The 27,860-nt window shown below is 45.1% G+C and overlaps 4 protein-coding genes across 4 annotated transcripts; 3 read left to right on the top strand and 1 right to left on the bottom strand.

The window, feature by feature from the left end:
• Positions 1-217: 217 nt before the first annotated feature.
• On the bottom strand, positions 218-5,842 carry PCOAH_00036640 (Uncharacterized protein; the record flags this gene model as incomplete). The annotated part of the gene is made up of 1 exon (XM_020060455.1): positions 218-5,842. The coding sequence occupies one exon, from the start codon at positions 5,840-5,842 to the stop codon at positions 218-220; it is 5,625 nt and encodes a 1,874-aa protein (XP_019915988.1).
• Positions 5,843-10,354: 4,512 nt separating this feature from the next.
• PCOAH_00036630 (Uncharacterized protein) lies at positions 10,355-13,577 on the top strand (the record flags this gene model as incomplete). Its single annotated transcript, XM_020060454.1, has 4 exons — positions 10,355-10,490; positions 10,654-10,718; positions 11,040-11,276; positions 11,521-13,577. 2 exons carry the CDS (start codon positions 11,192-11,194, stop codon positions 13,575-13,577), a joined length of 2,142 nt encoding a protein of 713 aa, XP_019915694.1.
• A 484-nt stretch (positions 13,578-14,061) lies between these two features.
• PCOAH_00036620 (Uncharacterized protein) lies at positions 14,062-15,057 on the top strand (the record flags this gene model as incomplete). The annotated part of the gene is made up of 4 exons (XM_020060453.1): positions 14,062-14,453; positions 14,564-14,640; positions 14,752-14,817; positions 14,996-15,057. The coding sequence occupies 4 exons, from the start codon at positions 14,062-14,064 to the stop codon at positions 15,055-15,057; spliced, it is 597 nt and encodes a 198-aa protein (XP_019915848.1).
• A 3,855-nt stretch (positions 15,058-18,912) lies between these two features.
• On the top strand, positions 18,913-27,224 carry PCOAH_00036610 (Uncharacterized protein; the record flags this gene model as incomplete). The annotated part of the gene is made up of 3 exons (XM_020060452.1): positions 18,913-26,689; positions 26,835-26,885; positions 27,016-27,224. 3 exons carry the CDS (start codon positions 18,913-18,915, stop codon positions 27,222-27,224), a joined length of 8,037 nt encoding a protein of 2,678 aa, XP_019915901.1.
• Positions 27,225-27,860: the final 636 nt, after the last annotated feature.

The raw sequence follows: 27,860 nt of genomic DNA, 5'->3' as shown, positions 1-27,860 counted from the left end.
TGGGGGGTTCTTCCTCTTTTCATGGGAATTCCCAAATTCGTAAGGCCTCCCGCGCGTACTATAAAATATAATTACATCATTACTCAGTGGAGATGAGATCCGACCTGTTCGTTCTAACAAACTAGTCATTAAATGGTTACCTTCTATTGTACTTTTATTTTTTGTCTTCTCCCCATCCGTCTAACACCCCCCTTAAGTCCTTTCCACTCTCCCGCGGCTACTTCTGCACCTGTTCATTGACATTATTGGAAGGAGACAAGTTGTTGATGCTTATGGAATTTAAAAGGTTACTCGGGAGGTACTCCGTATTTATGGTACTAGAATTTGAAGTGAACCTCAGTTGGTCGATCATTTTCCTGTTAGCGAAAAATTCGTAGTTGTTCATATCCTTCATGTTTGTCATGGGGGTGGAAATGGATGTGGAGTTCAGATTGGCCTTCTTAAAGTCGTCGTTGCATGAGGCTGCGTCATAACTGTTTGGAGTTGTATTACTGTTGCCGCTATGGTTGCTGTTCCCGCTTAGCTCATCCGTGTGCTGCTCCCCGGGAATCACATCTCCAATGGACGGATGATTCTCCCCGCTGCACACGCCGAACCGATAATGTGCGTTGTCAAACTGAGACTGTGCCTGCCTATCCACAACGTTATCCAGACAGCTCCCTTCCCGTTCGAGCTGCTCATAACTTGGAAGCACCTGAATCATGTGTCCAAATTCGTAGTGCACCTTCTCATGCAGGGGGTAGTCGCCATTGCCGTGTGGACTACCATTGCTACAGTCATCATTTGATTTATCAACCATATTGTAATTGCCTTCCTCACTACAGTTGTGCATGCCTCCATTGGCGTATCCGTTATAGTAGAGGTAGTCTCCTTCCCCCGTAACGTCTACATTTTCTTCCGTTATCCCTGAGTCTAAATTGTCTCCGTTGAGCCCATCATCTCCCCTTTCATATGGCGAACTCATGAACCCCATTCTTTGGGACTGTGCCTCCTTCTCTCCAATCGTTAAAGGATCATACTTAATGCTTCCTACACCGTAAGGATTGTCTTCCCTCCCGCATGCTGCTAACGCGTCTAACTGGGTAGTTATTCCCATGTTGCTCTGTAAATTGGGGTAGCTGTCCCCTTCCCCTGTGGAAGCCACCGTGGGGACATGACTCGTTTGGCCAATAAAACTCTTGTAATGGTTAACTGTTTCAGTGTTAACTGCATCAAATGTGCCTTCGTTCTTTTCTCTCCCTTCCCATGGGGAGCCACTCACCACGGTCACCTCGTTCGGGAACGCAAAAGCGCTTCCACCATTTAACGAAACCTCATAGGAACCTTCATCCACGTTGTTCATGTAATTCTGGACGTATTCTAAATTTCCCTTCACATCCTCATCAAAAATTTTGTTCATCTGTAAGCAATTACCCTCCTGGTCATAAGGCACACTAACAGTCCTATTCATATTTTCGTTCACAATAGGTTCTCCATGCAGATACGTTGGGTTCATTCCCTCAGGATAATTCAAATTGGGTAGCATCAGACCTTCCTCATTGGCCCCGCTTACGTCGTTCATTCCTTCTCCTGAGCTGACGCACACTCCGTTCGGGTTGTTGTCTTCTCCGTTCAAGCATGCCACGCCGTCTATCCCATTGACGGACACCAAGTCGTTAGAACCCTGGTAATTACCCAATTGGTAATCCACTTCCCCCCCTATAGCGTTAACGTTGCTCATCATACACGTGTCGTATGGCCCCCCCATGCCGCTCACACCATCCGTACACGCATAGCCATGGATGCCACCAAACTCATTCTCATTCAGCATGTCGTCAAAAACGGCAAAACCGTCAAAATGGCGCCCATCATTTAGGCCACTCATAAGATTCGCACACTCATACTTGCTCATGTCTCCCACTTCTGGTTCCCCACTTGGTGGTCCCAAATGGTTTGCCTCCCCCAGTTCATTCAAGCACCTGACGTTACTGGCCCCGTAGCAGTTGTCCATTTTGTAGGTGTTAACTTGCCCATCGAGATCGGATACTTCACCCCGCATGATGCCACCACTAATTTCCTCCCCTGGTGAAATAAAGTGGGGCGTCTCCTTCAGGGCAACGTTGAGCGCGGACCCATCCTCATTAACCCTCGAGGTGCCATCGCCCACGGAGTTGAAGTAACAATAGTCTGTAGACCTCTGCTCATTTGTCAACATGTTAGTGGTAATGAATTCCCCGTTCTGTAATTCACCGCGATTCAACTCGCCACTCGGTCTATTCTTCTCACTAGGAGACCCATCAAAATTTGTGCCATTCCTACAGCTGTTCATGCCACCCATGGTGAGAAATCGAAAGGCAGGGTCGGACAACTCCTGTAAGTAGTCTTCCACACGGGCATTCTTGTTAGCGTTCCACCCAACGGCTAAAATGTGCAAAGAGAACAAACGCGCAAAGTACCTCTGCTGTAACTCAAATTCCTTCTGTGCATTTAGCGGAACCTCGAAATGCTCGTAAAATACTCGGGACTGGTATTCGTATGGTACCCTGTACCCTCTTGGATTATCGACAAACTCGATTGTGTTGTTCCTCACGAAGGAGCAATTTAAATTGTCTTTCCTACGATGGATCTCACTGGGCTGGTCACTGCACACTGGGATGCTTCTCCTTCTCGTCCTTCTCAAATTCATTAGGTGAGTCTTCCCATCAGCCACGTCAAAACGAGAGAAGTCCACCAGTTCACCCCCGTCATTTCCTCCAACGCTCTCCCTTCTGTTCACTCCGCTGTCCACTTCGATATTCTCATCAAAGTGCTCTGTGATGTTTCCTCGCTCCTCTGTGTGGGAATCCTCCCTATAATTCAAACCGCTTGGATGAATCCCACCTGCAGACGAATCCCCTCCCGTATTGTCATTCACCACGTCACCACTAATGCCCTCATTGTTGTTCCTCCATTGGGGGGCAAAACCAGAGTCGCAGATTAGCATACCACCCAGGTTGGACACCGCATACGATCCTAACCCACCACAAGCAGAGTCATCTCTCTTCCCATTTGCCCTGTACCTGCTGTAAGACGTCCTTATGTCATTTACATCACCATAAAAAACTGAATCCTCCTTTTGGCTAATCGTGTCTACCCTGTTTAAAGCACTTTGGCTAGCTCGACTAAATTTGCAATGCTTCGTTCGTCTCCGAGGTTTGGTAGGAGGTTCTCCGGTGTGGATGTTCTCCCCTACATTTTCAACGGGGATCATGCTGGCCTTCACTAATACATTATCATTTTTATTCACATCTACACTGTTGCTGCTTTTCCCGGTGGGTACCACATCGCTATATCCGTAGTTGCCTTCCTGTCCTGCCTCAAATGCTTGCGGATTAACGGCTCTCAATTGCGCACCACCCCCATGCACATCCCTGGTGGTGTTATTATAACGCCTTCCCTTCCGCACCCCCATGGAGTCACCCACAACGTGGTCATTACCACCATCCCCCCCATTCCTCTGGGCCTTTTGGTTCTTCCTTAACTGAATATTGTGGTATGTAGAGAAATATTTACTCAACTCCTCATCGAGTAGGAAGTCATCCCCTTTGAATTTCCTATTTGTGCTCCTCTTTCTTTTTTTTCTTTCTCCGTTGTGGCTCGCTGGGAGGGGATCACCTACTCCGTTTCCACCATCGCTAACAGGGTTAACGTTCTTCCCCCCTACGGGCAAACACTTGGTCTCCTTGTTCCTTTCTCCTCTCTTCCGTGAGTCTTTCCCCTCCACGTCATTCCCATCCTCTTCGCACTTTATTTTCCTCAAATGGCAGATGCGCTGCCTCACGGGTTTCCTATTTTTTATGTGGCTCTTCTGGGGAAGTAAGTTACCCCCCTGGGGATCCCCCACAACGTCGCAAAGTATACCACCATTTGCATCGTCCCTATGCATCACCTCCATGTTTACCCCCCTCCTCATAACTCCCATGTGGGGTGCCATTCCCCCTCCGCCGTAACTCACCACGTAGGGGTTATACCGTTCTACTCTCAACACAGCTCCGCTGGTGCAGTGGCCCGTGGGCAGACCGCCTCCCCCCGGAACGTATTCACTCCGAATGGCGTGACTCATCCCGAAGGGATCCTCCCCCCCGTAATGGAAATTCTGTGCGTTGCCATGGAGCAGATCACCATGGTGCAAATCACCATAACACAAAGCCCCATGTTCCACCCCGTCGTTCACATACACCGCGTAGGAATTACTCCTCGTTGCATATACATACCTAGAGGAATAGTCCCCCCCCTTTGCCATAAAACTCCCCATCCGGTAACCTTCATATTGCTCCGGCAGGACGAGGTAGCTGCTCATCATGGCACCAGGTTCTAGGGTCCCATTTCTACAGTTCAACAGAATCCCCCCACTGTCGCTGTATGGCATGCATAAAGGGTCACACATGTCTGGCTCATTCTTCACGTGATTACTATTGGATGAGAAAGCAGACGGGTCTACATTGCCAAATTCTGCATAGCAACTGAATAGGTTCAGTTCTTCTGGGTCATTCGTTTGAGCAGCTCTGCATGGATCTACCAAAGCGTCCTCTATTGGGTCACGAATTGCACCCCTCATCGTGTCCTTTACCCGGCGAGCCATTTTCCCCCTCAATTTTGCACCCTCCTTTGGTGTCTTTTTAATTCTTTCCCCCTTCGTTCCATTTCCCCTAGGCTTGTAATTCCTTTTCCTCCCAGTCGTTCCTCCTCTTCCCTTAGTGTTCCCCCCGAGATGATACTGACTCAGAAGGTAAGTCCCCTCAGGCAAAACCACATTGCCGTCTTCCCCTTCGATGCTCCTCATATAGTTACTATCTGTCCTTCCACCCAACGTGGTACTCTCACTCTTTATGAAAAGATTGCTAAAGGAACTTCCACTGTAGGCCTGGTTCCTATGAACCATGTTCGATCCGTCCATCAGCAAACCATCAAAGGTACCACTTGAATGCTTCCCTTTTCCTTTCCTTAACTCGTGCTTGATTCCCCTTCCTAACATTAAGGAAGGGTTATCCCCCCCCCTGAGTATTTTACACCTATTTTTCCTCTTCACATTTTTTTTCATGTATACATTTATCTTAACAACAGTTTTGTCTGACCTTGAGAATCTCGTACCCGTAGCTTTGTGCAGCAAAATAGGGTTAAAAACTCCTTCAATTAAACTTTGCGCGAAGGTTTCGGCCCTTTTCTGTGCCTCATCATTACCTACCTTTTTGCATGACCATCTGGCCTTCATTGGAGTCTCATTGTCTGTCCATTCAACTCTCCATTCTCTCTCAATTCTATCCCTTATCAGAGACACTTTATATACACCCACATCCTGATACACTCGAACGATGGGTGGTCCTTTGTCTGGGTATAGCTGCTCGAAGGTTATTCCTGCCTTTAATTTTTCTATTAATTCCTTTGCTCTTAATTTGGCCTTATCATTTCCATATTTTTTATAGGAAATCCTTTGCTCTCTTCTGATGTCATTTTCGTACCACTCAACTACTAGACAGCGTTCCACTTTGTCTATGACGACGACTGGATCGCTCTTTATGTTTACTTGGTTGCACCTGGTTGCTTCGTCGTTGTGGGTTATCTGCTCGTGGGGAGGGGCTTCCTCCGGTGGGCTCTCCACCGAGGCCTCCAACTTGACGGGAAGTTCACGCACAGGAACATCGGCACGGACATCACCACACATACCACCACCACCAGGACCTTTAGCATCTTGTTCAGTATCTTGTGAATTCTCAACACCACCACTCACATCGCCACCCACATCGACTCCCCCCTGGCAGGCCTCCTCCGATAGGGACCTCCCGATTGCCTCCACAGGGTCTGACTCCAGGCCGACGCTTTGCATTTACCCTTGCGCTGTCTTAAAACACTTGAAGGGAACCTTCTTGCTTGTCACAAATCATCTATGTATGCACGCAGGGGGGAGGATGCCACCGCACATACGTTCCGTTGCATGGATTTGTGTCTGACCCCGTTAATACGCCTCGTTAGTTTGCACAACAGATGAAAAAACCCCTATGTTAGCCCTTCACTTCCCTATCTTCCAACTCGGTGGAGAAAAAACTTTTGTCTGCGATTGTGCATTCGTTGTAGAGGCGGCACAATAGGAATGGCTCTCACATTGCCGCTATTTTGCTAAGGGTTGCCGCTCATACGAACAAACTAGTGTATGTGTAGTTTACACGAAAAAAAGTGGTGTAGACGGGACGAAACAAACACAACATGTACGACACACGCCTTATGCACGATGAATGCGATGCTTTAAGCTAGCCAAACTATGTAAACTAGACAAACGAAGCGAACTTCGAAAAACAGACTCAAGCAGAGGACTCCTCCGATTGAGCTACAAACTTGCAAGAAACAAAAAAAAAAAATTCAGAAAAAAAAATTGTTACAAAATTTTACATGACAAATGGAGAACACCTCCACTTGCGACCACTTATTAATCGCAAAGGAGGCAAACAAAAATGGTATGTCAACTATTCTCCCAATGGATATAAGCACGTTGGTAAGTGGAGAGTGGGCATACGTAAGCGTGAACACCTTGGAACGGAGAGCGAATCTACACCATCGCGAACACTTTTACAACGGAGAGCGCATCTACCAGAACGGCAGCACGCGAAAGATACGCAGGGTGAGCAAGCTTTCCCACGATGGAGTGGGAGCGCTAAGGTACAAACTCAAAAAAACAAACTCAAAAAACAAACTCAAAAAACAAACAAAAAAACAAACTCAAAGAAACAAACTCAACAAAACAAACTCAAAGAAACAAACTCAAAAAAACAAATTCATAAAAACAAACTCGAAAAACAAACGCGGGCACGTGTCGGGTTCACTGGAAGGAACACTCCCCATGAACCTGCGCACGAACACAAATGCTTCGAAACAATTTAGGAATGTTCTTCTCTTGATTGACAGAAAATATATTCACACCCAGACATGCACCCACGGGTCTATGGCGCAGCTGCTAGCACTGGGTCGCGAAAAAGGGAACGCCCCAAACGGAGGGCACAAAAAAAAAACACACAAAAAAGTGGAAATACAAACAAATACGGAGACAAATAAAGGGGCATACAAATGGACAAACAAATAATCAAACAAAAAAAAAAAAAGAAAAACGAAAAAAGAAAAAAGAAAAGAAAATGTACAAACAAACAAACGGAAAGACAAACTGGACAAACTTACGATGCGGCGAAAACAAAACAAAAACGCACGAGTTTCTCTAAGCAAACAAAATGGAGCACACCCACAGGGGCGAGCAGTAAGAAAAAGACAAATATGTCCAACGTTTTGCACGCCAGACAAATTGGAATGAAAAAAAGAAAAAAAAAGAAGCAAAATGGAAAGTTTTTTTTTTTTTTGTTCTATTCTGTATTGCTAATTAACTTTGCTTCCCTTTTTTTACTATTCCCTTTTCTTCTCTGCCCCAAGATATGCCACTGAGCGAAAACACCAAGGAATGGGGGCGCAGAAATACGAAGACGAAAACAAGCGCGAGGGTGGAAGGGAACAAATGAAGACGAATATGAATGGAAAAACGCGCGAAAGCAAACATAAGTGGGGAACTAACAAAAAAAAAAAAAAATACAAATCTAAACAAACAAAACAAACAAAACAAACAAACAAAACAAACAAAACAAATAAGCAAATGAACAAACGAATGAACAAACAAGAACGGTGGATGTCCATGACAAATGAGCAACACACATTGCGATACGAAAATAAAATCGGACGATACAGAAAAAAACAAAAAAAAACTGAGAAGAAATTTCTCGCTACTCACACGGAAAGACAAAAATTAATTAATGGAATTGCAAACTTAAGAGGAACGTGGACGGTTGCGGAAACGGGGAAAATAAAAAAAAACAAAAAAAAAAAAAATAGACGATTGGAATGAGGAACGTGGGGCCACGCAAAATGCAACCAGACCGGGGAGTCGCGCCACAGATCATAAAAAATACAACCATACGAAGCAAACATAATGGCAAAAAATAAAAAACAAAATAAATTTCTACCGAATGCGTGTTTACAGTTAAACATATGCATGCAAAGAAAAAAAAAAATAAAAAGAATAAAAAATTAAAACTTAAAAAAAGTTCAAGAGATAAAAACAGAGTACAGATAAATACGCAATAAAGGTATATACGCATGTGCTTTAAAAAAAAAAAAAATGATACACCTCGGTACACGTGCTAGGTATGTATGTCCAAGAATTATTCTAATTGTTTCACTGCCTGTTCGTACGAGTGGCTCGCATTTTAATCTTGGCACATGTCCGTGTCCGTGTGTGTACGACCATGTGCATACGCCCCATCGAGCGCAGTTCCGTTCCGCTCAGTTCATTCGGATCAGTTCACACTCCGTTCAGCTTTGTTCTCTTCCCAACCCCCTTCCGCCGACAGTCCATCTTTTGCACACACGTCACTTCCCCACTCCGGCTAACTTGGCATGCTTTCCCAAACACGCACTGCATTAAAAGGCGCAGATGACAAAAAAGCAAAAAAAAAATAAAAAAAAAACAGAAAAAAAAAATAAAATAACGTGCACATAAAATTTGGCCTCTTTTATTCTTCCCTTTCTAGCCACGAAGCCGCGCGCATACGTCCATGCGTATTTCTGTCCACGTGCACACCCCTTCGAGGATACGCGTTTAAAAAAAAAAAACCCTTCTGCTGGCCACTCCTCGGGTACCACACGAAATGACGCAACGCAAATGCAACGGGAGGTGCGAACAAATTGCTTATTTCTGCTGCGGTGTAAACGAAGCGATAGGGCAATAGGACGCAAAAAGGGGGAAAAGCAAAAAAAAAAGGGAAAAGAATAGGCGCATAGCGAATAGCGAATAGGCGAAAGAACATACAACACATGAGGTGTTATACGCTCCTCACTCTTCGCATCCTTTTGGGACGCTCCTTAAATGACACTTTGACTTTCCCACCTGTTTTGCTGTCTGCCCGTTTGGTGAACACGCACACGTACACATATATTTACATGCACACAAAAAATCAGACAAGGAAAAAACTTCCACCCCCACACGTATTTATTTTATTTATTTTTTTTGTCCAAACGGATCTCCTAACAAAGGGACCAACATGGCGTATTCCTACGTCCTTGTGCGATCTTTTTTTGGATTTAAATTATTCCCACGCTGGATATTTTGAAGGTGAAATGGGATGCACGACGTGGCTGCGCTTTCCCATTCCTTCCAACAGTCGCTACTAATTGATGATGAGAGGGTCATAAACTTCCCGTCGCATTTCCCACCCCAGCATGCACAACCATATGAACGCTGAAAAGGGGGTGCACTTCTTTCTCGCCTTCTGTTTGTCTCGATTTTGCTATTTTCAAAAAATTTCACAATTTCGATTTTCTTTTCTCAAAATTATTACGACGCTTCCCTGACGAGTATGCACCTTCCTTCGGGGGGGTACTCAGTCAGTATCCGTTCCGCCTGCAAGTTTATTTCCCTTCGGTCGTCTCGCCGCCGTGTTGCGATTATTTCGTGGTTGCCATTAGAAGTGCCTTCCCTGCAGGGCAATAACGGGGAACTTCCAAATGTGTATCGTCTTCACCGGTGACCAAACATACTCGTCCGTACAGACGGGAAAGACTAACGCATCGAATGCTCACACGGATTAACAAAAAAATGAGGGAACAAAGTCATTTTCGCGGCTCCTTCCCATATCCTGCTCACCAGTTCGCACACTTCATTCAACTGCGATGCGCTATTTCGCATGAACAGGTTAGGACCTTTTATCTTCCCATTTATTTTTTCTTAAATTGTGAAGCTTTACATCCCAGCGAAAAGTTCGACTTGCACAGAATACTACACAGCGCGTTGCACATATCAACACATAGTTTGTAATTCCACTTGGGTTTCTCTATCCTTTATTTTATTTTATTATTTTTTTTTTCTTCCCTGTTCCACTTCTTCAAATCGACACTGTCGTTAAGGGGAAGCCGAATAAATTTCGAAGCGCAAAAATTGAGGAGAACAGCACCCCACCTCTCTCCCCGCTCGCTACCTATTTAAATTGTGGCGAAAAAATTAAAGCGCACACAGTAGGAGTAACCCGGAAAATAAAGCGTGATGCCTTCAAAACAGGCGCACGGATTTATGACAATGCTTTTGAGAACTCGTTAAAAAACCGAAGCTAACAAATGATCCATCACCCGGTCGTACACCACGTCAACAGTGGTCTCACATAAAGGGTACGACGTTCCCCCATGTCACACACGTCAAAGTGTACTACTGTGGAGAAAGCAGAGTCTTTATAGCAAGTGGCTCGCTTAGCCTTCTTTTTTTTTTCCGTTTTTTTTCTGCCTTTTCCGATTTGTTCTCCTCCCCCTCCGCACGATGATCAAACTGGACGTTTTCAAGTTGGCCAAAATGGGGCCAAGTAAAGGGAAGGGGCCACTCATCGCAAAGTACGCTCCTGTTGGGTTCAAAAAAGGATTCGGGGCTATCGGACTGGGAAGGCACACCAAAAAGGGTACACTGCTGAGCCAGGGGTGGAGCATTTCACTCGCTGTTCCCTCGATGTGCTGCTGCGCAAAGAGAGAGGCATAACATGATATAGGGCAACCGCGATGCCAGCCAGCTGTGCTACATCCCATGTGCACACCTTTTTTTTTTATGTTGTTTTCCTTTTTTAGGGTTCTTCATTATTAACAAAATGCTGGTGCCCAATTTTCGCGTCCCAGACCTGAGCGATTGCAACGTAAGAACGAGAACTGGAAGGAGAGAAAAAAAAAAAGCTGATTTGTACCTCTGCGCACATTTCGGCCAAACGTTAACCTGTTTTCGCAACACATGAGTAAAGACTGCTTTTGCAGTGCAGTGATATGAAACACACATATGGAGAGACGTGTCACACCGATGCATTTTTCTATCGTGCCCAGCATAATTCGCTCCCTCGGATGAGTAGCTTTTCCCTTTGAAATCCTCTACATTGGGTGTTACCACCTCCGTTTAACCTCCCCTTTAAAGTAAAAAATAAACGAAATAATTTTCTCTTTTCTTTTTTTGGGAACCCTTTTAGTTAAAACCATATGTCTCGCAGAAAACGCCCCTCATCGTCATGAAGAAGCAGTTGGGTCCCCGGCGAAAAATCCTCAACTGAATCGCGCACATGGTCCGTACGTTACACATTTTTGGCGCCATTTATTTATCGCTCATTTGCTTTTCTTTGTGATGATTTTTTATTTTTTCCAGTTCGAGCAACCTCACATGTATGTCGCCCTGGTGGTTAAATTAAAGCGCGCCAACCGAATCGCAAGTTTGAATCCTACCAAAAGTTCATAACTGCTCGCATGCATGTGTACCGTTTTTTTTTTTCTTTTCTTTTCATTCGTTACTTTTTTTAAATTACGTTCTTCCAACGCGTACATCCTCCTAAAAAAGGAAAAATCTTCGTATGGTTAACACATTTAAAAAAAAACGGTGAAGTATAGTATGAACTGTAATAAGGAAGCACATTAACGAAATGCACTGAGGAAATTGTTAAGCCCGCTTCGGCGCAGCTGGTAACGCACGAACAGAAACAGCAAAAGGGATAGACCGGAAGGTCGCGGGCTGCATGACGCTGCCAACCAGCGAAACACCAATCAAACTTGTGCTGACGAATAGCAACCGGCACAAAAGCACCGAGGAGGCTTTACAATTCTGCTGCGAGGAGACACACCAGGGAAGCCATGCTAACAACCCATACACAGACGATGCAAACGCCATAGCGGAAGAACTTCTGGGCGAACTCCTCTACGTAGGGGTCACCATCAAGCATGTTAATAAATTACATTCCAAGGAGAACACGAAAAACTGGTTAAAGCAGAATGCAAACTATCATGTCTATGTGGATATAGTACTAGTAAGTGACAATGGGGTGGAAGTATCCGCACTGGCACATAAACTGCATTTGCAGGAGGAAAATTATTTCGCTAGTGAACAAAGAAAAGTGCACAGGTGGGTGTTAGGCAGGAGAAGATGTTCACCTCACAACGGGAAGGATCCCACAGATGGGGTAGACGAAGACAAAATTTTCTTCCCACTAGATAACCACAAACAAACCCTCGACAACATTGAAGAGGCCCTCCTTGCAACGGAACAGTACCAAGTAGAAGGGGTCATTTATTTTCTGGAGCTACCACTGACCATTGCGCAGAGGTACCTCAATAAACAACTACAGGTAAAGGTCCAGCTGTATGAAAGCCCTAAGGTGGAAAAAGGGAAAAGTGGGAACTCCTTCCTGAACGATAAACATGTGAATGACTTGAGAAATATTTTCAACTATCCGTCGCTGCTGCTGAGCAATGTGCAGTGGTCGTCGACATTTACGTCTGGGATGGCCCTCGAAGGGGCAAAGAAAAGGAAAAAAGGAAAGAATGGCCGGGATGGTCACGTTGGTGAAGATGATGAGGATGATGACGACTCCGATGATGACCAACGGGAGGGCAACCCCTTTCCGCACAACGGAGAGGACGTCCGAAGCTTCCCGCCAAACGTCAACATGCACAGCATTTGCAAAGGAATCAACAAACTGGAGGAACACGTGCACAGCGCAAACTACGCAAACAGAGACTTCAAAAAAATTATTTTAACGAAACAAATTATCGTCACCAAGCCGCTTAACATAAAGTGTAAAATAATGGAACCTTATCTCTACCTGGAAATTGAAAATGTGACGAAACAAAATAGAGTGCAAATCCATGAACTGTTTTCTAGATCCGTGAACATGGACAGTAGTGACAACTTTCCGTTTTCTCTCCTCCCGGAGGAGACCTACAGTCTTTACCTTCCGATTGTAAATTTCGTGCAGGTCCTCTCGAAGAAAAGTACCCAAGAGAGGGAGAGGGAGAGGGTGAGGAGCTCCCTGCGTAGCTCTGTGCACACTGCTGATGTGAGCACTGCCCTACAGAACACTTTCCACGGTATCGATGCAGGTGCTTCACTGTATAACCCCTTCTTCCTCACCACAGAGGGAGGAATATCTCACCAGATGAGCAGACGCCGCAGCAGTGACGCACACCAGCGGGCAAGCCAACTTGTAGACGTGACGAAGAGATTAAAAAATAGGAATCCAATTTCACCCGTTCCATTGGATGACAAGCATAAACGTTTGTCCTTCCACTTTCAAAGCGACAAGAGCATCATCACCCTGTCCATAAAATGGAGCATAGACGAAACTCCAGATAACTTTATATGGTCCCAGTATTGTATGGAGGTGGAGATGCCAAAAGCGCACACCTTTACCCTTGAAGTTTCCTTCGTAAAGGAAATAAATTCTTCCTCCGTCCTTATGGCCGTCTTCTCATTTTATAACCCCCACCACGAGGAGATAGACCTTCTCATGGAGATGAAAGACGAGAGTGGTGCCCTAAACAACGACGTCCACAATTCGCTCATTTCCTTTAACTCGCTAATCCACGTGGGGGTTATAAAACCATTTCAGCGCAAGTCGATCAGCGTCCGCATGCTAGCCATTATGTTCGGCGTGCACAATGTCCCCTTCGTTAAGATTATCAATCGGGTCACCGACACTGCGTATTATGTCGAATTGGGATCTATCCTCGTCACGGAATAAGTGCCCCCACGCCGTCACACGTGGGACAGTTTGAAGGAGCAAAAATGGATGTACAGTGAACCGCGGGGGAGTTCGTCTGGCAGCCCGTCCATGTTGTTACCTTCCCATTTTTTGTGTTTTCTTTTTTTTTTTGCTTTTTTTTTCAATTCCCCCATTTGATCAGCCAAGGGGGAAGAAAAACTGCCGCAGCATATGCCAAAAATAATTGTCCTGTAAAAACTCCACCCATTCAGGGGAAAACAGAAATACTCACAATCACGCGCAAACATGTGTGCGCCCTGTCCTCCACAACGCGGGAAAAAAAAAAAAAAAAAAAAAAAACTTCCGATCGTTTTTTCAGCATACGATGAATAGATAAAAGCAACAGTTAGGAAAAACGGCCCTTCAATTGTTTCCCCATTTTGTCTTACCACTTCACAAAGGAATAAACCCACCTACACGCTACTTCCCTTTTCGACCAATCATAAGTGCCCATAATATAAAAATGGCTTCTTGCCAGAGGTTGTTTTTTCCCCCACTACTGCTGCTCCTCGCTCTTTTTCACCACTTGTGTATCCCACTTTGCTCATGCGAAGTCCTCAAGGGACCCACCTCCCCTCTACATGCCAACCCCAACGATACCAGTGAACATGCTCAAAAGACGCAACTAATAAACTCCTTAAAAAAAAAAGCCAAGCAAATTAGAAAAATATATAACGCTTTAAACGAGAAAAACGTGAACCTGCCTCTTTACCTTTTTGCGAACGACAACGATGAGAAAAAAAGGCAATTACTGAAGGATCTCTTCTTGAGGGGGCATTTGGACTTCCTACAGGGCCTCAACACGCCTTTGTCGAAATACTACCTTTCCATGCGTAGCGCGAGGAGGGCTCAGCGGTAGGTCTCGCGTGACTGCCACCCTGCGCCAGGCGGACCCCACGCCGACAACACAACGGAAATGCAGTGCAAATGCATAGCCAACGCACCTCCTTCTGCACACCGCTCAGCACGCAAGTCGAAGCCAAAATAAGAAACGAACGGGTCCTCATCAACGGTCTAAGCTTGGAAAATAAAAAAAGACACGGTAAGTCTGGGCACCTTTCAAAAGAAAAAAGAAAAGAACACTGCATTTAGGTAAACCGAGCATCTTCCTCACCATTTTTATCCCTTCCCAAATGGCCACTCAACTTTGCAGTCGAGGAAAAACTCCGGGAGTATCGATTTTTAAAAGCCAACCTTCTGCAGCTGTACTCGACCATAGGTATGGGCAAAGCAACTAGAGGGGCCATAATCGCGTCTACTAAAACGTTGGGTGGTTCCTTTTTCATCCTCCCTTACCACAATGTGCTTGTTACATTTAGTTATTGTTCTTTCTCTTCTTTTCTTCTTTTTTTTCTTATTTTTTTCCCCTTTTCGCTTCATTCCTCTACCCATTGCAGAGAAGCGCTTTAAATCCGTGGACTCATTAATGGCCCGCTTGGACGTGAACCCGAAAAATTAAAAACAACAAAGCGTCGTATTAAGCACAAGGATTGTGCACCCATTGTGAGGTATTCTTTTCAAGCACATTTCTTCAGCAGGTGTAAAGGCAGCACAAATGAACACTTCACCATTTAAAGTGTTTGGGAGAGTTTTCGCTCCTTCAATAAAGGGCTGTTAGGTTAGCCCTCACAAGAGGACGCCTGCCAGTGCAGTGCCAATTTTCCCAAATTTTGTTCCCCCTGAGGAGAGTTAAATGCATACGCAATGTTTACCGCTCTCAAAAGAAAAAAAAAAAATGTCCACTGAAGTGGTGCATTCAGTATATTGTGTTGATTTTTTTTTTTTTTTTTTTTTTTTTTTTTTTTGTACACATGCGGTTTCATCTCAACCAGCATGTTAACTTCACACCGCATGTTTGCGTGTGGGGACGAACTCAAAGCGGGTTCGCATAGAAGTGCAGATTACGCAGCTTCTTCCCATTGAAGGTAATTAGAATTGAGACTTGCCACAACGAATTTGCAAAGTTGGGATTACCCGTATCAGTTAAGCATCCACGTCAGCAAAGCTCTACCTACACCCATTCCTATGCTACTAATATACGGAAGGCAAGCATAAAATGCCAATCGACTTATCGCCCAAGCGGGTAGGGGATGCATATACCATCCATATGTATGTACCTTTACTCATGCACCGCAAATAGAATCTCATGTTCATATATGAAGGAACCGCTGGTGGTGCCTTTTCCACATGGTCCTCCTGCCTAGCTTCAAAAAAAGGGTCACCATTACAGGTCAGCACGATGAACCCACGGGGGAGAGAAGAATATTCTCTTAACACCATGTGCTTGTACAAACGCATAGATATATTCAAGTGCTGAGTATTTATGCGAAGAAAACGGACAAAGTGCAATACGCCGCTTAACTCGTGCGTTCACATCAGAAATAATCCCCTTAGTGGGGAAGTGAAAGTTCTGAAACTTCTACAACAGGATTAAAGCGTTAACATGGCTATACCTACCTGGATGATCCCTATGGAACATCCATATGTTTGTACGTGTTCGTTTATTTTCTTTACTGGAATGTGTGGAAACAGCACCCGCACCTATGGATGTAACCCCCTGCAAGGATACGCCCCCCTTCTCACCCTACTTTAGTATCGACATCACAGCCACCCCCGTAGCACTGTCATCACTTTGGAAGGTGCAAACAGTTTGACCATATTTTTTACATATTTTCGGCTGACAGGAGGTGCTCACTTGGGATTTTTTTTTTTTTTTTTTTTTCTCTTCGTGTGAATAGTTCAATAATATGATCGTCCCCTGGAGTCATTCTTGCCCCGACACGGCAAAATCGACATCGCCCCGCGAAATGAAGGAGAGTCAACAGGGGCGATTATATAATTTTTTCTTACCTCATATTCTTACTTTAGAGGCAAACATATAACATAGAACATGTATTATACCCCCATGTTTCGTCACGTCACCGACTCCGTTTTTTTTTTTTTCTTTTGAACTGTGCCTTCGCCAAAACGGGGTTAAATTGCTGCGTGAATGTCGATGCGCGCTTCCTTTTTAAAAGTGCATATCCGCGGGAGAGGGTACAGCACCGGGGGTCCACATCTGCAGCAGTCGGGGCAATCCAACCGTTTTTCCCCTTCATCCTGCGCCATGCACGCGGTGAAGGAAGAAACCCCCTATTCGAAGGTGGAAGAGCACCCTCTACGGAGCGCCTACCGTGGAGCGCCCGAAGCCTCCTGCACCCGGAGGAGAGAGGCCTGAAAACTGTAAGCACCGCATATTTTTCATAAAATATTATATGCATGTATTTAACTCATTAACAGCAGCCTTGTAAAACATTGATCCCTTTTCATTGCGTTATATATGCCTATGCTGCTATATTCGGTTTTAACCTTTACAATGCCACACGTTGGCGGCGGACCTTGCCAATTTTAGTAGCAGAACCTTACTCCTGCATATAATATATGTACCTATAATAATATATGTAAGTATCCGTATCGCCGCAATTGTTGTTGTTACCCAAAGAGGCGCATAAATGATGAGAGTATACGCGTTATTTTTACCCCCCTTTCTGCTTCTTCTCGAAGTCACGCGTCCCTTGCAAAGGTTTCCCCCGCATGTACGTACGGAAATGCATACGTCGTATATATTAAAAAAAGCACATGTAAAAAATTCATAGCGAGAGCTTGACATACCCTTCCCCAATGCTTCGTACCTTTTGGCACTACACGTATTGTTTGTAAACTTATATAATATATAATACAATGTAAGTTACGTGCTCGCACTGAAAGTAAAAAAAAAAAAAAAAAAAAAAAAAAAAACGCATTCACGCGTGAAAAATGAAAATAAATAATTTTTCCTTTTTTACTCATTTTTATAAAGGAAATATATATCCCGTACTTTTATATGTAGTACATGCGACTTTCACTTTTAAGTGACTTTTTTGCCTAGCATCTTTTGAAAGCCTTCTTATGGGCCATTTCGAATAGCAACATTTTTTGTAGTACTAATTTAAACGCAGAAAAAAAAAAAAAAAAAACGCCATTTGTGTGGTACCGCATGCTGAAACAGTCAGTACATGCAAGTACGTGAACGCATTTGTGCTATGTTTGGCATGCTTGACATCCTATGCTTACCCGCATAAGTGCCAAAGTTATGTTAACTTTCCAACTTATGTTTTCACGCCGCACAATTTGCGCGAATACTTTTTTTCATCTCCACGTACCCCGCGCCATCCCACTTCCACGCCAACTGCGCTAGCACAGCAGTGTAGCACGCCTTTTTTCCCCTCCCCGCTGGAATTTTTTTTTTTTTCCCTTTTTACGTGATGAAATAAGATGTTTACCTTGCCAGCTCTTATTGGGGAAAACAAAAATTAGCAAAGGAAGCGGCGAACCAAAACGACGAAGCGAAGCGAACAATGCTGATCGAGCAGAATTAAAGCATTTCAAAAAGCGAACCACGTGAACCGCGAAAACCGACAAAACATCAAAACGCGGAAACACGCAACACAGTCAAACGTTAAAAACAATAGGGTGAAGAAAGCAACCTGGCCAACCAGCAGGCCAACCCATGCTAGCTAGCCACCCAGCCTATCGCCTTCCAATTTGTCATCCAATTTGCCGCCCAATTTGCGAAAACATTGCAGGCGGTGCTCGTTTGCAGTAGTTACAAAACAACATAACGACCTACATACGAACTTTGCCTCCGTGTAATCGTAAAAAGGGATATGCGCGAAAGGAAAAAGAGCAACGCATAGCGAACACTGGCTGAAAAGGGGAAACCAAAAAAGGAAGCAGTCAGTCCCCCTCTGACATTGAAGAAAAAATCGTGGGCAATTAATGAGTGTTGAGGAGGCGCAAATTTTTTCATACGTTACGCAGATACGTGGCCGTACTTTGTGCACATGTGTATACGTGAGTATGTGGCATCCTCCCGAAGACTTCCATAAAATTGTTTGCATCCATGTGTAAGTACGTTTACCCCCTTGTCGTACGTCGTTTCTTTCTCCCTTCTAGCGGTGCTTAATTTTTTTATTTTTTATTTTATTTCCTCCGCAATTCTCCCTGTTGTGCTTCCATCTGAATCATTACACGCACCAATCTTGCGAATTCAGTTGTGATAAGGAGCACCCCTGTTTTATACCAAACGTTTAAAACGAGCGTGCTCTGTGTTCATGTGCCCTGTTTCATTCTACGAGGCCGAACGACATTTCTCCCGCAAGAGCATATTTAGTTACAAGGGGGGAATGCCCAACTGAGGCCCTGAGACGAGAAACGGGCAAACAGACAGGCAAAGTGTCCCTTCCAGAACACCTTGCGCAGGCACAACTTGACACATTGCTTCAACCCCATCCCCATGGAGGAAAGCAACGTGGCCGAGGAGGCCGTGCAGAGCGCTGCACAGGAAGAACACACAAATGAAAAGAAGGGGCAAAATGAGGAAAACGCACCAAGTGGGGAAAATGCCCCCAATGGAGGAGAAAACGTCCCAATTGGAGAGAAGACACTCACTCCAGAAGACTTCCAATGTGATGAAAACAAAATTGTTTACACGAAGAATGAATTCCTATACGCCTACGTTGAACTGATCCTGAATGAGAAGGGATTGGGGGAGGACCATGACGTCCCCCTATGCAGCAACCAGTTTAAGTTCCCCGAGTTACTGAACGACGTAAGAAAAGGGGACGATGAGAATAACCACTTGGGAGGTGAAGAAGGAGAAAATGCTCACAACAAAAGTAACGCAATTGGGGATGAGGAGGATGGAGGTGTCTTCAATAAGCATCCTCACTACAGAAACTTCGCAGAAAGAGCAGGCGCTCCTTCAGGGTTTTTTAACAACGAAAATGACAGTAGAAGGATTAGAAATGACTTTTTCACCAGAGATGGGAATAACTTCCTGAACAAAAATAATTTTCCAGATTCGACCGATTCGAACAATCCGCTAAACAACCAGAATAGGAGAGGTAACCATTTGCTAAAGAACAACAGGTTTATCAAGTTCTTCGATGGAGGGAATACAGGCGCGCCTAACATTAGTGGTGGCAACAACAACAACAACAACAACAACAGCAACAACAGTGGTAACCACCCCTATGGAGGTTCTAAGAACCAGTTTGAAACTGCCCTAGGGGAAAGCACCAACCGAAACAGCTTCACCAGGAAGACGAATTTCCATACCGATGGAAACAACCCCGCTTTCGTCAGCCAAAACAATGCCGGCAATAACGCCCTGGGAAGTAACCCCATGGGAGGTGGTGGCCCATTAGGTATTAACAGTGGAGCGAACAAAACTTTGTGGAGGGAGTTCGATAAGGGCATTTCCTCCTGGAGGTCCTCCAAAACGAATAACAAGCAAAACGAAAATGTGAAGAATGATCCAAAGATAAGAGGTGCTTCCAAAGGGTTTAGCAAAAGTTTTGCAGATAATATGAAGATGACTTCCCCTTCTTCGCAAAATTCAGACGACGAAAATGAGAATAATAACGACGCGGTAAGGACTGTGAACAGGAGTAACTACCCCAAGGATAGGGGACCAATGCACATGAAGAGGGAAGACATGTTTAGCGACCACCCCTTTGCTTACAAAAATATGAGTATGAATAATAACATGGGCCAAATGAACAACAACAGTGGTGCTTTTATCAACCACTTTAACAACACCACTACGGCTGCTACTGCTGCTGGTTATGGCTACCACTTGGGAGTCAACCCCATGGGGCGCCATGCACAGGACAACCACGACGGAGTACGTAGTAACGCAGCAGCTGTGGGGGGAGACAACACCACCAACAAAAGATCAGTGGAGAATGCCCCTGGCTTGTTAAACCATTCAAATGCACAAAACAAAAACTTCAACTTTACCTCTCCCCCTTCTGCATTTTATGGCAATAAAGGAATTGGCAGCAGCGGTGGGCCCAAAAAAGGTTACAACGATCTGCACAACATGATCGGTACGAACGCCACGGGCAGCACTGCAGCGTTCCTCGCAGCGAGTAGCGGCATGGCAGGCATCAACAATGTCAACGCGGCTGACGATTGGAAGATGAAAAAGTATAAGAAGGTCCCCACTGGTGGGAACAACCCAGAGCAGCAACAACAACAATCGCAACAACCGTTACAACCGCGCATGGGGGAAGAGAAGGCCAAGAGAAGAGACGGCCGAAATGAATTCACAAATATGTTTATGAACAAGGGGAACGACCCCAGCAAGGTAAACATGCATAACATGGGGTCTATACACGAGATGAATTTGTACAGTTATGGTGGAAGCGGTACCAGTGGAGGAGCCTCCGCCCTTGCTGGAGGGATGCACCCAAATGTGACTCAAAATATGAAGGCTGGCGGAGCGGGTAATTTCAAAAATGCAGACATGATCAGTAGTGACATGAAGGATGGACGAGGCAACCACGGCATCGACGAAATGAATAGAACTGGGGTTAGTGGTACATCCGATGGACTGCTTAACAATATGGGGAGGAAGATGAGGAGAGGTGAAGCAGGAATGGGAGGCAACTTTTCCGCATCCCACGATATGATGAGGGGTCCACTCGGCCACACCAGCGGAGGAAACAACCAAACTGGTATTGGCAGTACACCCTTTAATACCAACAGAAGCGCAAAGGGAAATCAAAAAAGAGACACCAAAAATGAGAAGAACGTAATGGAAGATGACTGGAGCAACATAAGGAGGAAGTCCAGCTTTGTTGACAACAAAAAGGCGACGGACGATTTTATGTGGCACAAAATGAGCGAGCAGTTCGATAAGAACAACAAAATGTCCTTCGATTCCATTTACCTAAAAACGGATCAGAGCGTCATAGCCACTTTAGGCGGAATAAAGAATCATCATCAGAACAGTGTGGGGGGAGCAAAGAAGGCAAACGATGGCTCCTTACTAGGTGTTACTCCCAACAGTGGGGGGTTAAAGCCGAATGAGCAGCAGAAGGGCGCCAACAGTCTGCACCCTTCGGCGGAGGACAAACCGGGAGATGGGAATGTAAATGGAAACAACAAACTAACGACGGAAAAGGGAAAAAAGAAGAAGAAGGCAGATAAAGATGGTGCAAAGGATAATCAAAACGGTCAACAGAATGGTCAACAGAATGGTCAACAGAACGGTCAGCAAAACGGACAAATGAACCCTAAGGACACAAGTAATGATAATACATATAATTCCTTTCATGGAGAAAATAATTCTGCCCTTCATGAAAGCAGCTACTATAAATTTGCCCTTAGTGAAAAAAAATATGTCCATAAGAATAATAACGTTAGCCTTAACCCTACCCTTAACCCTAACCCTAATCTTGTGAATGTTAATGTTAGTACAAATAAGGGTAAAAATGTGAACGATAAAAAGGAACTCATTTTTAATAAATTCCATAATGTTGATAAAATCAATTTACAGGAAGAACATAGGGGAATGTTGATGGTTGGCCAGAAAATTGATGAGCGCGACGTGGGCAGGGAGTCCAGCCAGCAGCCCTACCGCATCATGGGTGCTCCTCCCTCCACGCAGCAACAGCAACAGCAACGATCACAACAACAGACGCAACAGCAAACGCAACAGCATAACTATGGCGGCCTACTCCCAACGCACGGTAACATCATCGGAAAAACGGACAAACGGAACTTCTTCGACATCAATAAGAATGCCAAACCAGGCTACCCCTTCCAGGAAAAGGACAACAACAGTAGCAGCAGCGGCAACCTGAACGAACGATACTTCCTAGCCAATCGATACGCCAAGTATGACCATTTTAAGAACAGGAAAATTTCAGAAGACAGGGACAGCATGATGGGAATCATCCCGCAGGAGAGTCTCCTGCAGAAGATTAAAAGGAAAAACATCAGCACGGTACACAGCATGAACATGAACAATGTGAGTAACCAGAATGACGTGCGTTCTGTGAACAATTTACAAAATCTGAACAGCGCGGACCACACTAGTAATCTCAACAACAGCGATGCGAACGGTGGTATTTTTCCCCAACAGAGCAATCACAAGGAACACGGAGGTGCCCTCCCCATCAGTCACATGAATCAACAGTTTAACACAAATCAGCTCATGAACAAACGAAACGGCAGTTTAGTCGACCTGGCCAGTAACCCCAACTGTATGGACGAATCGGTCAGTAGTAATAACATATCGTACCTCCTCTCCGTGATGAACAAGGCACAGACAGCAGGAACAGCACCACCAAGCGATGTCACCGTCATGAGATCCACGCCGACCACTACGAACAGAGGCGGAAGCGCCCTCCTTACCAATGCAGTGAAGGGTACAAGACCGTCCCACCCGAACCTAAACCAACCACATATGAACAACCAGAAATACTACACCACACCAGATATGAACAGAAGCAATGAAGAAGGTCCAATGGATAAAGAACAGCTAACAATGATGGAAAAACAAAATATCCTTTTAAAAAAAATTATGAGCAAAATAAAAATGGAGGAAAATATATACAACAAATTAAGCGAAAGTGAAAAAGAAGAATTTCTAAAGGAGCTAATTTTAACGAATGCGAAACATGTGGATTCGTATGGATATACGCAAGAAGATACGTCGTCCTCTCAGCTCCACATGATGGGGAAAAATATGCATCACTCGGTTATGGGAACTAGTGGTGGCCTTGAAGGGACACACCTAAATTTGAAAAACAGCACCGGTAGCATGGAGCTTATCAATCACATGTATGGAAGCAGTGCCGGAATGAAGGGCAGGGACAGTAGATCCAATGTAGCCACAACGAACATTGCTGCATCCCCGTTTGGGAATAACTACCCCAAAGAACGGGGAGAAGATGAACTGGCTCGCTATCGCCGCGACGGGGAAGACAAAATCGATGATGGAAATAAGGACCAGGGTAACTTGAAAAATAATATTAATCATATGAGCAAAAATGAGGCCTTTCCCTATGCGCAGCAAGGGGAATTCGCGGGTCGGCATCATCTGTATGAGGGAGAGAAGGAAAGCCATTCGGGTAAAACTGCTGCTGGACATGCAGCCAGCCAGGCAAACATCTCCCCCCCAGTGCAGAGTGACAAAAAGAGCTCCTTCATGAATGTAAGCAGGTGGCTAAAATACTTCAGCAGGGATAAGGGGAACGACCAGGTGGAAGGTGCTCACGTATCAGTGCAGGAAAAGACCATGCAGATGAATGAAGTGCATCACATGCACGAAGACAATGGGGGAAGTTGCACAGATAAGGGGACCACCCCATCCGGAGGAGTGGTGACAACCGCATATGGTTATAACACGAACGGAGTAATAACCCCAGGTAGAAATGCCCCACAGAAAGGTCACAAGAACAGTAATGCTGATTATACAGGGGATTCTTCAAACCATTTGCATGAAGAACCGAAAGTTGTAAAAAACATACTCAGTGCTATGAAGGAGGAGAAGAAACATCAACCATACGACAGGGTGGACATTATTTCCTCCCCCCCTTGTGCTCTTAATGAAAAGGTTAGCAGCGGTATCCCCACGGGGCGTAGTAATCTCTTGGGGGATTTTCCTCACAAGGGAATGAACTCCACTGGAGAAGGACCACACAAAAGGAGTGATAACCAGAGCAATGAGGATATATCCAACAACCACTACATACACGTCATGAACAGAATAAATAAAATTAGAGGAGATGTGTGGCAGTACAAAGATCCCGCAGGAAATGTTCAAGGTCCTTTCTCTTCCGAGTTGATGTTCTACTGGTGGTCCCTGAAATACTTTCCACAGAATTTACCCATTCGATTTAGTGAGAATATGCCTTGGGTTAGCTTCCACGAAATGTTCCCTCCTGGGACGTTTCCTTTTGTTTTTCCACTGACCAGTTTTTCTAAAAATAATTACACCATGGTGAAGAAGGATAACGAGCACTCTTCTTCCGCTCAGCAGAATAGCGACACGAACAACTACCTCTACGCCAATGCCACTGCTAGCCACCTAACTGGTATAAACCATGTGAACCATTTGGTGAAGAACCAGGATAATTTATCAGCCAAGGGTTACAACATAGATGTGGCGAAGAACCCAAGGGGGATTCTAACACAGCCAGAAGGAACAACAAAAACAATCTGCATGTACAATGAAAAAGAGTATGCTGACGTCCGTGATGGAGGGAAACCCAAATCGGAAGGACTCATCCCAGAGAGAGGAGAAAGAGATAAAAATACCCCGAGAAGGACAGTAAATTCCACCAGTAGTGGTAGCAGTGCTCGTACCGATAAGGAAGTCACTGACATGGAAAAGTACCTCCACTCGGATGACGATCGGGACGATAATGCTAAAACAGCGACGCAGACATACAAGGCGAAGGGAAACATGCAAAGTCAGAATAATTACGCCAGATCGCATAATTCCGTAGTAGTACCTCCCATCGCCGCAGAAGCAGCAATAGGGGCGCAGAAGTTTCCCTTAAATTACAAAGACGGAGGAAGCGGCATGGATAACTCGTCACACCACACGAGAGGAGATGTTAGTAGATTCTTTCCAAGTGCTCCCCACCAGGACACCAAATTACCCACCGGGGAGAGAGGAACAAATCTTCCACATAAAGAAGCAGAGCAAGATCAGGATCCCTTTTCCAGGACAATCAGATGGATGCCGGAAAAAATGACCAACTTTCCAAAAATGTTCGAATTTGCACTTAGCGAGGAGATACAAAAGGAGGTAGGGGAAAAGTTACCTCCAGGTGGAGTTCCTTCCCAACTGCACAACAATAATGTGGCACACCTAAACAAGAGTCAGCACAGAGCTGTGGATGAAGAAGAAGAAGAGGTTTCCACAAAACTGCGCGACAACAACAGTGGTAACCTTAATGACAAGCAAATGAACAAACACACAGTTAGTCATGTATCCAATGCGAAAACTACAGCGAAGGGGGGCAACGAACAACCCAGTGATAAACTGAACACACAGGGTAAAAGTAACAACGTGGTGGTTAGTGAGGACACTCTTCTTCCCCCTTTAACCGAAGCAAACTCCAAACGAAGCGTTGCCCACCATGACGGAAGCGGAAAACAAGCTAAGGAGGGCAAAGCCACTGCCGGGAAACCGGAAAAGGAAGAGGACACCAGCGAGGGATACGCCACTATGAAGAAGGATAAAAAGGGAAAAAAGGAAAAGCGCGAAAAGGGAGAAAAGGCAGACAAAAGCGATAAGACCGATAAAGCAGATAAGGTGGAAAAGACGGAGAAGAAGCGAAACAAGACCAACGAAAGTGCCAAAGCAAAGGAAAAGAACCACCAACAGGTGGATGGACAGATTGACCCGGGGACAACTAGTGAGGTTGGGGCGAACTGGGAGGAAGCAAAGAAAAAGCGAAAGGGAAACGACATAGATAAGGCTAAAGCTGATGAGGGCGAAAAGGAGGTAGCGAAAAAGAGTAACAACACCAAAAAGAAGAAAAAGGAAAGTGGTGCAGAGGTGGTGGGTAAGAATGGCGAAGCACTCCTACCGCAACAGTTGGAGTGCGAGAAGAAGGCCAAGAAGGAGGAAAAGAAGGCGGACGCCAGCAAAGCCGGAACTCCCATCGCAGCAAGCACGTCCAGCGCAGTTAACACCAAGGGGACCGAAAAAAAAACGGAAAAAATGAAATGGAGCATAACGGGCGAGAGAAAAATAGACAAGCTGGTGGACATCATGAAGGGAGAACAGAAGAGTGTAAATATGAGAATAAAAATGGAAAACTCTAAAAAAAAAATGGCAGCAATTGCTAACGGAAACAACGCAAGTGGTGCCAATGGCACGGTGAAGAAATCTGGCTGGGACGTCTCCTTCAGCACAAATGTGAAAAACTCGGACAACGTAAATTTTCCTCATTTATCCACAGGGGGAGGAAGCAAACAGGGCAAAGCGAAGGCTGGAGCGAAGGGCAGCCTTCCAAGTAAAGTTAACACCCCGAACAAAGACAATGCAAACGCAACTGCCAACGGTAGTGGTGGAAGTCTTGCCCCTTTCTCAATGGCATTCGATAACAATAACGCCAAAGCTGTTGGCGCGAAGAGCACCACAGATGTATCTAATAAAAAACAGAGTGAGAAGAAAAAATGGAAAAGCGGAAGTGGCGATGTGCAGCTGAGCGAGGAGGACAAGAAGTTCCCTCCCCTTGTGAATTCTACGTCTGTCAAAGGTAAGGCTGATTTGGCTCAGCGAATACCGCGTTGGTAGCGGTTTGCTTCTGCGCGGTTTTCCTTTGTCGCGCTGTTGTTCCGAGTTTGCACACCCCTGTTTGTGCATCTTACTACATGCTTACCCTCCTTTCCTCCACTTCTCAGCCGAAAGCACCAAGAAGAAAACGAACAATCCTTCAGACCGGGAACTAGCAGGTAGGGCTGCACATTCCCGCATGATGCCTCAACGTTAATGGGAGACTCCGCAATATACTTCCCCCTATATGTTGTCTTCCCCATATTACCCTTCTAACCTTGTTATACGCTACTTCCCACCACTTTACAGACCTGAAGCAACTGACGAGCATGTGCAAGCTTCCCCTGGATGACTCCCTCTTGAACTTTCTAAAAAACTTCAAGAAGGCCGAGGAAATTTACGCCTTCCTGCAGCACAGCGTGGAAGATAAAAAGAAGCTGACCCAGTTTGCCAAGGAGTTTATAAAAATAAACAGCAGGAATGACGAGAGTGGCCAAACTGCCAAGAAGAAGAAGTAACAGTGCTGAGCTTTCCTTTTTTTAAAATAAATTTTTTTTTTTTTTTTTTTTTTTTGCATTCCCAGTGTTGCTTCCTTTATGGTGAACTGCCCTACTGAATCCTGGTGGAATTTTTTTTTATTTTAACTTGCATTTGATTTCGTCACCTATTCCTTAACTCATTTAAAAAAAAAACAGTCCAACGGACACGTTGCCAACTGGCCTTCACATTTGACACGTTAAAGTAGCTTTTCCGCCCCCGCGCGTGTTACCTGTGTGAAAATACCCTCGTGCACACCTACGGTGCTTTTGCGGAGGACCAACTTCGCAACTTCAACACAACTGTTACGTTAAAAGAAAGAAATTGTATGTCGTTCTTGCTCAGCCAAGCGGCATATTCCCACGTCGTGAAAAAATCAAGGGGAAGTAGCCTCCCTCCACAGGGGGAGAAAGCATCCTCATTGTGAACAAAATTATTACACGGAAGTGGCGTATGCCCCTTTCTGCGTCACCATCGCGTTGGAGCGGGTGCTTCCTATGTAATGCTCTGTAGGTAGAGCAGGAGCAGGAAGGGGGCTACACCCTTCCATCCCTATACTTAGGGGTCCCCAATTCGCTGCACCACCAGAGATTGCGCTACAAGGAACATTCACGACC

This window comes from Plasmodium coatneyi, chromosome 11 (genome assembly GCF_001680005.1).
Source record: "Plasmodium coatneyi strain Hackeri chromosome 11, complete sequence".
Taxonomy (NCBI): domain Eukaryota; phylum Apicomplexa; class Aconoidasida; order Haemosporida; family Plasmodiidae; genus Plasmodium; species Plasmodium coatneyi.
The sequence above is the reverse complement of the archived record's forward strand: the minus strand, read 5'-3'. Positions and strand labels throughout refer to the sequence as shown.